This window comes from Megascapheus bottae, chromosome 12 (assembly GCF_031878675.1).
Source record: "Megascapheus bottae isolate mThoBot1 chromosome 12, mThoBot2.hap1, whole genome shotgun sequence".
Lineage (NCBI taxonomy): Eukaryota > Metazoa > Chordata > Mammalia > Rodentia > Geomyidae > Megascapheus > Megascapheus bottae.
Window position 1 is genome coordinate 59,339,221 of NC_143520.1, and position 14,741 is coordinate 59,353,961.

The following is a 14,741-nucleotide window of genomic DNA, read 5'->3' on the forward strand; positions in this document are numbered from 1 at the left end:
CTAGGATGAAAAGTATAGTGGGAAGAACTCTAACTTAACAAGCTATATAAAAAGAGAGACAATTTACCTCAGGAACTCATTACATACTGCAATATATTCAAATAGTGAAAGGCTATCAATTTATTCAGAATTGCCATTCTATAGGACTGTCAATGGAGTCTCTTGAGTAATATTGAACATACTACAAAATGTACGAAGAAATAGAGAATAATACTGTTATTTGTGAACTGCATATAACAAAGCAGAGGTCCAATAAGGCTAACCTCTAAGCTGTAATTTACATGTGAAGTCTATGCAGAAAGCAGTCACAATGTACAAAGATGTGACAAGTAATCCACAAGTTTACAAAAACAGAACCTGCTTGTCTCAGAATATCTCCAGTCTCATCTGGTGGGTTACTGACAGCCTGTTACTTAGAGTGAATATTCTTCCCACTCATAAGAAGCAGCCTGCAACAGGTTTCATGAGAAGGAATGAGTCTACTTGGCAATACTGATAATTCCATGTTTCCTATACATTCATTTGTCTGAAAACTGAAAAATTCACAACTTAAATGTTCTTCCATTTCTTTGCCAGTTTTTCAAGTTTTAAGTCAAAGGAAAGTTGGAATGTATTGCTTCTTGACATCATTGGTCATTTCAAAAAGAGAGTAACTAACCCCAAATCATGAGTTCTTTGGCCAAGTTTGTAACAGGCTTCCCTTTGTTCTTCCAATTCATCCTTTCACAATCTTTTTTTTTTCAAATTTTTCCAGGATGGCCTGGATATGACAAACAGCCTCTTCCCTGTCCTGCGGACAGAGTCCTGGCCCCCAGTTTCATCAGAATCCAGTTCCAAAAGTTCCTTCGTTACCATTTCTTCCAGAAGCCAGTATGCTTTGTCTTTTTTCCTACAAATTCTTCTACTTCTTGCTCAAGATATTGAACCTTTTCCAGCACATGAATAATTTTCTTAATACTTGGGGGAGTAACTTCATCTGAAGATAAACACTCTTCAGAAAGATTACTCTGATCTTGATTGCTGGGATGTTCATTACTGGCATTACCATAGAGCTGAGGCTCTGCACTGTATTGGACTTGGGAATCCAAAAGGTCTGAATTATCATTGTTCTTTGTCCCCTCTGATTCATACTGATGGACACGGCAAGGAAAGCTGTGTCGGCTCATGCCTTGATCTGATTGGCTATAGGCATACGAGGAATCCTTTGGCTGGTGGGTTAGTGATAAAGGAGATGGTTGAGTAGAATTACCAGCAGGCCATGGTGAAGCATTTTCAGTCATGTAAAGATTCCCAGGTGGTGCAAAAGGCATAGCTGAAGGCCAGGGGTAACAGGCACCCATCCCATAAGCACCAGAAGAAGCCCATGCATCCTCTGTGGTCGTACAGTTGGCCCTGATTGTGGAACACTTCGATTACCATCCCCATAAGGATAATGGGGCAGGGTCATCCCGGGATTTTGTGAAGCAGGATATCCTGGAACCTGCCCCCTAAGAGGGGCTGCTTCAGTCTGATGTATCCTGCTGGGGATACATCCAACAAGAGACAGGAGTTGGGCTATTGCCAGGTGAACAGTAACTGCTTGGAACTTCTGTGGAGTAATTGGTCTGAGTATAGCCGGGCGCATAGTAACCCACAGAGAATGAGGCAAAATTTGCTCCAGGGCCAGCAGGGTATGCTGGACCACATGCTCCACTTGTGTAAGAATCCAAACTCTGGCCTGGAAACTCTGGCTTTACGGAATATGTACTTGGGTATGGAGCTCTTGGGTGTGCCGAATTCCAGTAGTTAGAATTGTAGCCAGGATATGGTGGTTGTTCCTGGTGGCTTCCAGCTAGGCTCTGGCCAGGAGCCTCCAGAAGGGTAGTAGCCATTGCCACCTCCGCCTTCCCCAGGCCAGGTGGTCTCCACCGGGCCGCCCCACGCACCCGCCAGGAAATGGGAGGCTGAGGAGGCTGGGGGCACAGCGGAGGATATAAGGGCAGAGGAAGGTGCACCTGCACATCTCAGCCCCCGGGTTGTCCATAGTAGCGGTCATAGGAAGGACCGTTGCTAGGGCCATAGTCCCAGCACCTCAGGGCTGACATGGGCTCTCCTGCCCCCCAGCCCTTCCTGCCCCCCATAGCTGGCCCATTGTGCAGGCGCTAATGGGAGGGCGGGACTGACAAGCCACAGAGGGGTAGGATGCCAGAGTCAATCCCAGGAAGATCCTGCCCCTTCTGTTTGCTAAAGTGGAGCTTTGAGCGATGGCCTCAGGAGAAGGAAAGCCAGAAGAGCTACTATGCTCCTCAAACTGTAGGAGGCATTTTCCTACAGTCCCCAACTTTGGTTTTTGCAGGTGCTTAACCAGTTCTGCCAGCACCACTTGTTGAAGAGGCTGTCTTTCTTCCATTCTATTTCTTTGGCTCCCTTATCAAAGATTAGGTGGCCATAGGTCTGTGGGTTAATATCTGGGTCCTTAGTTCTAATCCACTGGTCTTCTGGCCTGTTCTTGTTCCAGTACCAAGCTGTTTTGTTCACTATAGCTCTGTAATAGAGTCTAAAGTTTGGTATTGAAATTCCTCTTGAGCTGTTCTTTTTGTTAAGAATTGTTTTTGCTATACAGGGTCTTTTATTTTTTTGGATTGACTCCTCTATTTCTTTAAAGAATGACATTGGGACATTGGTGGGTATTGCGTTGAATTTGTAGATAGCCCTTGGCAAGTTTGCCATTTTTACAATTCTTCCAATCCAGGAGCATTGGATGAATCCATGGAATGTTCCTCAGTATAATAAAGGCTGTGTATGACAACCCCACAGCTAGCTTTATACTTAATGGAGAAAAGCTAAAGCCATTTCCTCTAAAATCAGGAAGGAGACAAGGATGCCCACTCTCTCCACTCCTCTTTAACATAGTATTAGAATTCCCAGCCAGGGCAATAAGGCAAGAAGCAAGCATAAAGGGGATCCAAATAGGGAAAGAGGAAGTGAAACTTTCTCTCTTTGCAGATGACATGATTCTGTACTTAAAGAACCCTATAGACTCCACTCCCAAGCTGCTTGAGCTGATTCAATACTTTGGCAAGGTAGCAGGGTATAAAATTAACCCTCAAAAATCAACCACCTTGCTATATGCCAACAATGCCTGTAATGTTCTGAGTTTAATTGGCTCAGAAATATAATTTCATGTGTCTGGGAATGGGAAGATCCCAAATGAATGTCAGCCCAGGCTGAAAGGACCACAATATTATTTTCACCAACTACATCAAGAAAACAGAAGTGGCGCTGTTGGTTATCTAGCAAAGCATTAACCTTGAGTGAAAAAGCTACGTGATGGAGACCAGCCCCTGGAACCTGGACCTTTATACCTATTCATACCATCAATTCATGCCGAAACCCTGTCTCTAACAACCTTTCAATGGATATATTTGTAATACAAAACATCACCTACACCAACAAATCATACAAAAATTGAAGTATGGCCTGGACACATTCCATAGCTTAGAATCAAAATATGTTTTGATATCAACCAATACCTTATGTGAGACCACATATAATATCCATTATTTAGACATTTTATGTTTCTATATTAAGAAATTAATTTGTCATTATAAATCTTGAGGTCATGAAACCTCATACGCAATAATTAGTTGAATGACTTCTGGATCAAAGCTTTGTTAATTTTATTTTAACATTTATGAAGCCAACAAAAATCATATAATTAATAATGTCCTATTATTGTGACATAACTAAGTCGGAGCTTTTCTGACTTACTGGTATATAATAGGGATGAATCTAATTCAGTCATAATCTGATAAAGGATATTATTTTAATGTCCCCACTGTTCAGAGTCTGATGCTCTGCTGCTGAGAAGGGTCAGGTGCTTAAAACAGTGTCAGAATAATGTTACCTTACCAATTGTGCTTATCAAAGTCTCCCAGACATATTGTGGCACTGGATTAACATTATAATTGTGCAGTTATTTATTAACATAAATTTTTGACTGAAAAAAATTCTTGAGCAACTTTCCCCAGGGCATGCCAAGAATAGGACCATTCTGTTTAGTACATAGTATAAACTTAATATATATTTGTGGACTGAAAGAATGAAGCTACACTCAAATGAGTCTCTTTGAAATATTCTTTCCATTCAGATACTAGTTTATCTTCCTTCTTTTTTCCCCTCTTTTTCTTTTTCTTTTTTCTCTTTTTGGTTGTGGGACTTGAACTCTGAGCCTGGGTGGTGTCCTTGAGCTGACAAGCCCTACTCTTGAGCCACAGCATCACTTCCTGTTTTCTGGTAGTTAATTGGAGATATGACTCTCATGGACTTTAGTGCCCGGGCTGGCTTTGATCCTCAGATCTCAGCCTCCCAAGTCGCTAGGATTATAGGTGTGGACCACTATGCCCGGCTTCTATCTTCCTTCTTAGTCCTACTGTTTTCATTAGATAGTGAACTCTAAAAGGAAAGCCCAAGTAAAAGTACCTCCAAAATACAGCTAGTTTCTGGTGGCTCATGCCTGAAACCCTACCTTCTCAGGAAGCTGAGATAAGAGTGTCACAGGCCAAATGCAATCCAGGAAGAAACCAAAAAACTTTATCTTCAGTTAACTAGCAAAATGCATGACTGGAGGCATGACTCAAGTGATGCAGCATCAGCTGAGGCAAGCAAGCTTAGAGAGAGCAAAGCCCCACATTCTGGCCCTGGAAAAGGAAAACTCTCGTTCCTTCACAGACTCTGGTTCTACTACAGTAAATTTTTTAAATAACTCAATTTCTCCAAGCCTGTTTCTTCATTTCAAAAATGAAGTTAATATCTTTTTAAAGAAAAAAGACATTATGCATTTATACATAGATTGTAAACATTGATTAAATTTTGACTTTTACTTATAAATTCTGTGCTACTGAGGAGAAAAAAACAATGACAAAAAAAGATCTACTTTTGCTCAAATATAGGGTACCAACAACAGAAAATAATTTAAAACAATCTGTACAGAAAACTTCATTTTACATTAGCATACCAAATTCTTCTGTGAACACTCCCTAGATCTATCTTAATTAGCTTATATTTTATAAGGGGAATGGATGCTGAACTAAAATAAGATTCCTGTTCCTACAGAAGTTTTGTTCTCTAGTAGGAGAAGGGAAGAATTTGTAGGTTTGGGCTCTGACTTACAATAAGAAACCCTTAAGGGAAAAAAGACTACCTCTAACCTAGTGGCCATTTTGCTGTATGAGGTGATCTAGTCCCATTTGAAGGCAGAAAATAATCTACTTTTTTTTCTATTGAGAAATCATAAGACTTCTCTACTATTTTAGAGGGCCAAAGTGAGACAACTTTTGCCTTTCAAGCCATCTATTTCTCCTGTATTCTGAAAGGTCTGACGAACCCAGATTCTGGGCACTTGTTCTGGCCTAAGAATAATAACTGTGCTCCACATGTTGTATTGTGTTTGGGTTTAACTGATGCTGCCTCACCTAAACCCACAAAATTCACTTCTCTTTGCCCAGTGTTTTTTCCCACAAAATTCTTTAATATTAAGCCAGTGCAGTGGCTCATGCCTGTAATCCTAGCTACTGAGTAAGCTGAGATCTGAAGATCAAGGTTCAAAGCCAGCCTGGGCATAAAAGGACCTGAGACTTTTATCTCCAATTAACTTCTAGAAAATAGGAAGTGGGGCTTGACTCAAGGATAGGGTGGTAGCCTTGAGCTGAAGAGCTCAGGGACAGCACCCAGGCCCAGAGTTCAAACCCCATGACCCACAAAAAAAAACTTTAATATTAGACGTAGTGTGTTATGATGTTGATCTTGGTAGATCTTATTTATTCCTTTGTTTTCAAGTGTAACTTTCATCTTTGGCTTCTTTTCCTCAAGGAAGTCAAATTTCTATCTCAGCCTAGGGTGCGTGTTTATTTATAATTAGGAGCATATTAAACATAACTCACTGTATCTATTCTATTTCCATCTTCCCCAACTCCATTAAGTCCAACAGTTAAGCCTTTGTGGTAGAGGATTGGATCTTCAGGGAGATTAGGTGGTGGAGCTGCATCATCAAACCATACTTGAGATAAGTTTTGTTCAAGGTGAGGGTCTAAAGTCTCAGCCCTGGGACAATAGGAACAGGCAGTAGGCTGCAGATCCAAATAAGAATCTGATAAGAAAAGGAAGCATTTGAAACTTGCTGGAAGGCAAGGGGAAGATCCAGAAGATTCAAGATACATCTTGGCTGGCCAAGCCACCCCAGATATTAGGTGTGGGGAGAAAAAGTGAGAGTGCAGAGAAGAGCAGACACACATGTCCTCAACTCACCCAGAAGAGAGGAGGAGGATCCTTACCTCACGCAGATACTATTTTGTTGAATTCAAGACGCTGAGCCACAAAATGAAGAAATCAAGACATAAACAGGCATATCTAAGTTACTCTATCAAAACATATGACTTTTTATTTATCTAAATCTGAAAAAGACATAACTTGTTTCCTAACTTCTGAGACAATGTGTCAAATAGCCCCACCACAAAGTTTAAAGCATCTAAATATTCTTAGTACAAGCATCTTTAGACCAAACAAAATGTAACTTAAGATGACAGAAATGTAATCACAGAAAAAATATGGAAGAGAAAGAAAGCATATTGCAAGAATATGCCATAGGAAAACAGCACTTCTGCCTCGCTCTACCATCTTGTACTGTCTTCCTATAATTTTCTCAAGAACTAACTCCAGCATTAACTGAGTGGTCATAAAAATAATAGAAGAGTTAGCAAAATTAAAAATATCAAGTAGTGAGTAGTTTTCTTTCCAAGGAATTACATATATATGTCTATATATTTTATTTACTAATCCACATGGTTTCTGAGGCAAAGAGCTTTGAGCAAGTTACCAATCAGTAAAAATGAGTTGTCCTGGTGAATTTCTTCCTGCAGTTCCATGCTGGCATGTACAGGCTTCTGTGTAATACTCAAATTTCTTGACCATGATGATTTCTGAGCTCATACTGTTTAATATGTATACATATAAAAACATCTGAGAAATATACTGTTTTGTTTAAGCTCTTGTATTACTTTTAGTATAATGGAAGGGTGCTAGGTGGGTGAAGTCCCTACCAGTGGCATCTTTATCACATTTAATGCTCCTGATTTTGAATGAAAGCCCACTAAAGACACTGTTGTCTCCCGACTCCAGCCAATCTTTTCACTGTGATGCTTGCAAGCTGGTACATTTTCCAGGTGATGGTACTCACATTTAGTGTTTACTGCTAAAGTTAGTGCTGCTTGCTGCTGCCACAATTTCAGATCTCTTTGAAGAAGAAAATATGAGTATAGAAATTATGGGCCTAATGGACCTAGAATCTAACTCTTAACTTTGAGAGAAGACTTTGTATTTTAAAATTTGGGTTAATGATTTTTGTCTATTGCAGTATCTTGTAGCTAGGCATAAAGGGCCCCTTGATATTTAAGATGTGTTGTCAATTCAAATAACTTGTAAAAAATTAAAGTCTTAAAAATGTTTTTGCAAGATATCCTTTATAATATTTTTTATACACATGCAGAAGATACAAACAGGAAGTTAACATTGCTGTTAATTATTACATGGAAAGTATTTGGAACAAATACTTAATTATCTTAAGTTAATGGTATGCAATCTTGAGTTGGGAAGTGAGACATCAAAATGAGAATGCATTCAGAACATCTACATTTCAGTATGTGTCTCTTTTAGCTCATGTCACAACTGTCCTTGGATTTTCTCAAGGCTTGAGCTCTACCACTTGAGCCTCGGTACCATTTTTGGCTTTTTTTCTAGGTATATGGTACTGAAAGAATCAAACCTGGGTCTTCGTGCATGCTAGGCAAGCACTCTACCACTAGGCCAAACGCCCAGCCCCACAAGTAACTTTTAAATGAAGAAAATACATTTGCTTCTAGCATATTTCAATGAATGAGATATCTATCTATCTATCTATCTATCTATCTATCTATCTATCTATCTATCTATCTAGTAGCCAAAATACGGTAGACATCTTGGCTCCTAAAAAAGGCATCTTGACAACCAAAATGCTAAACATTTTCCAGTTTGTGTGACAAATGGTTGTACATCTGCTTAATCTTTCTTATTAGTATTTTTTTTGTGACTACTGAGGCCTTCTATCATTTTTCTACTCAAGTCTGATACTATATTATCCTATTAGACTTGAAGTCATCCCTCCACTTCTGCCTTTTGCTCAGGTTAATTGTAGAGAATACAACTCAAGGACTTTTTGCCTGAGCAAGTTTTAAGCCATAATTCTCAGATCTTAGCCTCCTGAGTAGCTAGTATTTCAGGCAAAAGCCATTGGTACCCAGTTCTTATTAGGACTTTTGTAAGAAAATGAATTTATTGACATTTATTGACATTTCTATATCATCCACTGAGACTTAAACATTGTTACTCATGAGCTGATATGGAACATACAGATGAGATAGAGGAGAGTTAAAAACATGTAGTTTCCATCCTTGGGTAAGTAGTGGAGGTTGGATTTTTTAAATATTAAGCTTACAATTTCTTTTCAAATAACCTACTTATAACATACAAACAACCTCATTATTGTTATAAGTAATTAAATGTAAAGAACTATTTTCACATTTAACATCCCGAAGACCTATATGACTGCTTTCTTATGTGAGAAAAAGATTATTTTGAGGATGAATACTGTATCTACATGAATACTTGAATGAAATGGTTTTTTTTCTCTCAAAATCATGGGCTTCTCAATTGGAGAGATTTGTTGTGAAATATTATATTAAATTGTTGAACTGATTTTCTTTAAAAATTATTCAATTTTTTTGCTTTGAGAATGTTGTTTTGAAAATATTATTATTATTATTTATTTTTGCCAGTCCTGGGCCTTGAACTCTGGGCCTGAGCACTGTCCTTGCGCTTTCTCAAGGCTAGAGGTCTACCACTCAAGCCACAGCACCATTTCTGGCTTTTTCCTATGTATGTGGTACCCAGGAATTGAACCTGTGTTTTTGTGCATGCTAGGCAAGCACTCTACCACTAGGCCAAACTCCCAGCCTATTATTATTATTATTATTATTATTATTCCTCTTCTTCTTCCCATTATTATTATTATTATTATTATTATTATTATTATTTGGTTGTAAAAACAGATTACAATTTCACATCAGTTACATTCAATCCTTTTAAATATATTTTATTGTAATTAATAGAAGGCTTACATTATATTCACCAGAAAAAAGGTGCATTACTTCACAAACATTGCTATCCCTCTCATGTTTTTCCACCCATTTCCCTCCCCCAGTTTCTCCCTTCATCTTGTTTTCCCCCTTCCCTATCCTATTTCAAATAAACAAATAAACATATATACAATATATCAGGTAACAAGGTAAAATACTATAACAATATGAAACAACCAAGAGACAACACAAGAGATAAGAAATAACATTGTACATGAAGAACAATTCCACATCAGTTACATTCAATGTTTGAAAATGGTTTTCTTATAGAATTTGGAACTGCTTGTAAAAATGAAATAAACCCAATTTTCTATTGGGCAACTTTTATATTGGGCAATATTTATCAATATTTACTATGCATTTTTCAAAAATTAATTTGTAAAAAAACAATAGCCCAAGGGCAGATTCTTTTTGTTCTTTTGTTTTGTTTTTGAAGATGTGCACTTTTTTTTTTTTTTTTGCCAGTCCTGGGCTTGAGCTCAGGGCGTAAGCACTGTCCTTGGACTTTCTCAAGGCTAGAGCTCTACCACTTGAGCCTCAGCACCACTTCTGGCCTTTTTTTTTCTATGTATGTGGTACCGAGGAATTGAACCCAGGTCTTTGTGTATGCTAGGCAAGCACTCAACCACTAGACCAAACTCCTGGCCCAAGATGTGCACTTTTATTGAACTGATCTCAAGTCAGTGTACACAGGAGTCCTGTCACTTTCATCTCAACCCACTCCCAGGGATAAATTTTTATCTTATTTATTTATTTATTTATTTATTTATTTATTTATATTAAAGAGTTTAATAACATGATTTTTACATCATATTTCAAACGTCATGTTTAACAAACAAGTATTCAAGAAGGGAATCTCTATATCAGGGAGATTTTTTTCAGGCCCTCCTTCATACATCTCATGTTGAGGTGTGGGGGGGGGGGCAAAAAGGGAAGGAGGGTCACCCTGACTGACCATTCAAAAGAAAACAAAATTTAAAAAGTATGAAGGCGATTTAAAAAAAATCGCATTATAGCACTGTACAGGAAAGCAATGTCTCTCCCCTGAATGGACTGGGTAAGGGAGGGCTGACAGGCCACAGCTCCTTCCCAGGAAGAAGGGATCTAAGGTGGCTTTTGGGAGGGCGAGGGACTTCCTGTTATGTTGCAATCTCACAATATTTGAAAAGACTATTAAATAAAAAAATAAATAAAATGCAAGTCCTGTGCGCATTGTAGAACTTTGGGGGTTGCTTGCTCCAGCTCCTGCTGCCACCTGCACCGTTCCAGTTTTTAAATCATGAGTCAAAAGCGCCAAAAGAAAGAAACAAAACAAATTTTTTTAAAAAATAACAAAAGAAAAAACAAATGAAGCCACGCCAATCTCATCTCGTTTTCTGCGCAAAGTTAGGTGTTTTGTGGTCAAGAGAGGGTGCTATCGCAGCTAGATAATAGTCGGCCTGGAAGCACTTGCGGTGCAGGATGGAGGGGCGGACTGGTCTTACTCGGCTTGCTGATCCACATCTCCTGGAATATGGTCAGGGAGGCCAGGGTGGAGCCACCCATCCACATAAAGTACCTGCACTCAGGGGGATGATATGATCTTGATCTTCATCGTGAGGGGTCCTAGGGCTGTGATCTCCTTCTGCATCCCGTCAGCGATGGTGCGTTGTGGCACCATCACGGATGTCCACATCACTCTTGATGATGGAGTCGAAGGTAGATTCATGGATGCCATAGGATTCCGTGGCCAGGAAGGAGGGCTGGAAGAGGGCCTCAGGGCAACGGAAGCGCTCATTGCCAGTGGTGATCACTGGCCCATCAGGCAGCATCTAGCTCTTCTCCAGCGAGCAGGAGGACACGACCATCTCCTGCTCGAAATCCAAGGCCATGTAGCAGAGCTTCTCCTTGATGTCATGCTCCTCCACGGTGGTGAAGCTGTAGCCTCTCTCGGTCAGAATCTTCATGGGGTAGTCTGTCAGGTCCCGGCCAGCCAGGTCCAGACGCAGCATGGCATTGGGGAGGGCATACCCCTTGCAGGTGGGCGCTGCCCGGGTGACCCATCACCAGAGTCCACGACAATGGCACAGTCTGAATGGCCACATACATGGCTGGGGTGGTGAATGTCTAACGTGATCTGAGTCATCTTTTCACGGTTGGCCTTGGTTCAGGGGTGCTTTGGTCAGCAACAGAAGATGCCCCTTGGGGACCACATGCAGCTCGTTGTAGAAAGTATCGCGCCAGATCTTCTCCATGTCGTCCCAGTTGGTGACAATGCCATGTCACATGGGGTACTTCAGGGCCAGGATGCCTCTCTTGCTCTGTGCCTCGTCGTCCACGTAGGAGCCCTTCTGGCCCATGCCCACCATCACTCTCTGGTTCCTTGGGCATCCCACGATGGAGGGGAAAGACCGTGGGGGGGGATCATCACTTGCAAAGCCGGCTTTGCACACTTCGGAGCCATTGTCATTGTCAACAAGAAGCGCAGCCATATCATGGTCCCTGGTGAGCCAAGTGTGGGTGAGGACAATGGCGGAGTGGAGAGTCGCGCGGAGGCGGTCTGGACAGTCCGGAGGGCAGTCTCTAACCTCCTAGAGTTCACATTCTCTTTGGAAAAGAAAAATATGGAATGGGTATTACATGACATTTTGGTAGCTAATGATGTAAAATCTGAAGCTGGTTATTCTTTTGGGTCCTTAATGTACTATGTTATCTCTCATCTCTTTTGCTGTCCCTTGGTTATCTCATTTTGTTACAATATTTCACCTTGTTATCTGATATATTTTATATAAGCTTAATTGGTTATTTGAAATTGGATAAGGAAGGGGGGAAATCAAGATGAGTGGGAGGAGGGGGAAAGAGAAATGGGGACCATGACATGAGAAAGGGTATCAATGTATATGAAGTAATGCACTTTCTACCTGGTGAATATAATGTAACCCTTCTATTAATTACAATAAAAATATATGAAAAAATAGGAAGGAAGAGGAATTCTAGGGGTGATATGGTGCTGACATCTTCACTGTGAAGTAGGACAGGTAAGAAAGATATTCCAGACTCCTGTAGAGGCCACTGGGTCTGGAAACTGAAGGACAGCATATAGAAGGCTAGCAAAGTTTTCCCTTCATGAAGTGGAGAAATAGACTGGAATAAGGCATTGCACATGCTGTGAAAAGTCTCAAAAACCATTGTAAATGTCACAAAGCCTACTTCAAGCTGAATTAGGAGACTATGAGCTAATTTTATGTCACCAGTGAAAGGGCTGAGAAAACTACTTAAAAGGAAGAAAGAGGGTTGGGAGTTTAGCCTAGTGGTAGAGTGTTTGATTAACATGCATGAAGACGGGGGTTCAATTCCTTGGTACCACAAAAAAAAATCCAGAAATGGAGCTGTGGCTCAAGTGGTAGAATTCTAGCCTTGAGAAAGCCTAAGGACAGTGCCCAGGCCCTGAGTTCAAGGCCCAGGACTGGCAAAAAAAAAAAAAGGAAAAAAGATTGTTTTTGTCTCATGGGTTACTCATGACAGTTAGCTAGTTGTAGACCTAAAGTAAGGAAGAAAATTAAGGCAGAAGTGTATGGTAGAGCAAGCTTCTTATATTATGGAGACTGGGAAGCAAAGAAGAAAAATCTGGAAGATGGCACAGACCTTTCAAAGGCATGACCCCTGTGACCTACTTCTTTCAAGATCCCAGGGCCAATTATCTCGAGTCAGAGCCCCCTGATACAATGATCTTTCAGTGACTGGATCTACCAACTGGAGACCAAACCTTCAAATCATGAATCTTTTCAAGATTTTGTTCTCAAATTATCACAATGACATAGGCAAATTTTGATCTGGGAAGGGAACATGATATGACTTTTTGTTTGTTTGTATTTTTGACAGTCCTGGGCCTTGAACTCAGAGACTGAGCACTATCCTTGGGCTTTTCTAAAGCCTAGAGCTCTACCACTTGAGGCACAGCACCACTTCCAGCTCTTTCTATGTATTTGATTCCCAGGAATCAAACCTGGGTCTTTTTGCATGCTAGGCATGTACTCTATCAGTAGGCCAAACTCCCAGTCCCAAATGACTGTTTTTAAAGGATCATTTTAAAATGATTATTTTAGCTGCTATATGCTGATTATTATATTAATTCAAGTACTAGGTAAATGCTGGTTGTGGAGCAGATCTGTTTTATGATGTGAAATTCAGGTTGTATGGTGAATTAGTGTTGATAACATTTAAATTTTAATTTTCCTGATATTTGCCATCATTAAAAATAGTATGTTGATACAGTATAATGTATTTATGCAATCTATACACTTCATGGACACAGCTATGTCCATTGAAGTTTTAATAAAACTTAAAACTGGAGAAGTGTTAGGGAAAAAATGAGCCTGAAGATAGATCAATAAAATCATTAATTAATAGAGAAAAAAAGTGTGATACACACATATTATGAACACTATAGTGATTTCAATGAATTAAAAATTTATTTTTTGTCAGTTGTGGGGCTTGAATTCTGGGCCTGGGCGCTGTCCCTGAGCTCTTCAGCATTAAAGCTATTACTTTTCCACTAGAGCCACAGCACTACTTCTGGTTTTCTAATAGTGAATTGGAGATAAGATCTCACAGACTTTCTTGCTGGAGCTGGCTTTGAACCATGATCCTCGGATCTCAGCCTCCTGAGTAGCTACGATTTACAGGTGTAGGCCATCAGCACATAGCTTTTCTCTGTCTTTTTCTATGTCTTTCTTAATAGAAAGTTATGTCTTCCCCTTATATGTGACTATTGGAGTTCAAGAATTATACAGAATGGGTGAATCTCAAAACAGAACAAGATTTAAAAGAATACAGATGACATATGATTGCCATAAAGATCTACAAGATGGCTTGTGTGGTTGATGGGAATTGATTAGCAGTGGTCAATGGGATCTAACTTCTTTTTTTTTGCCAGACCTGGGCTTGAACTCAGGACCTGAGCACTGCTGTCCTTGGGGTTTTCCAAGGTTAGAGCTCTACCACTTGAGCCACAGCACCACTTCCAGCTTTTTTCTATGTATGTGGTACCAAGGGATCAAACCCAGGTTCGTGCATTCTAGGCAAGCATTGTACCACTACGCTAAACTCCTAGCCTGGGTGATAACTTCTTAGCAGAAACAATTCAAATGTCATCTATAAAATCAATTTCCAGATAATGCCTAGGAACTGCAAAATAAATACCAGAATTTCATTCAGAGAAAGGGAAGGGGTTAACATTGTTCCAAAAGAAATGTACTCATTCCATAACTTACCTGTTACCCTCTGTACATCACATTTATACTAACAATACAAAATATTAATTTAAAAATTATTCACTTTGGTTCATGGCTTTAGAAATTTAGTCTGTGACTACAAGTATATGACTTGTTCCATTGCAATTGGCAGATGGCAATTCAGGAGGCTAGACAGCAAACAAAGCTACTTAGCTATAGAAAACAGGAAGCAAATTAAGAGAAAGGAAATGGCTGCTGGAAGGTATACCCTTAGCAGTGTACATCCTTCCAATAATGCTATATTCCTTACTTTTCATCCATT

General features: G+C 39.9%; 1 protein-coding gene and 1 pseudogene across 1 annotated transcript; both read right to left on the reverse strand.

Moving 5' to 3' along the window:
- Window positions 1-457: 457 nt before the first annotated feature.
- Window positions 458-2,123, reverse strand: Bag4 (BAG cochaperone 4). The gene is given in 7 exon segments (XM_090343056.1): window positions 458-789; window positions 792-884; window positions 887-1,372; window positions 1,375-1,510; window positions 1,512-1,833; window positions 1,835-1,919; window positions 1,922-2,123. Coding segments are annotated over 7 exon segments (1,395 nt in total). The 5' UTR covers window positions 2,121-2,123; the 3' UTR covers window positions 458-715.
- An 8,447-nt stretch (window positions 2,124-10,570) lies between these two features.
- Window positions 10,571-11,689, reverse strand: LOC150056622 (actin, cytoplasmic 1 pseudogene; annotated as a pseudogene).
- Between the last annotated feature and the right edge of the window lie 3,052 nt (window positions 11,690-14,741).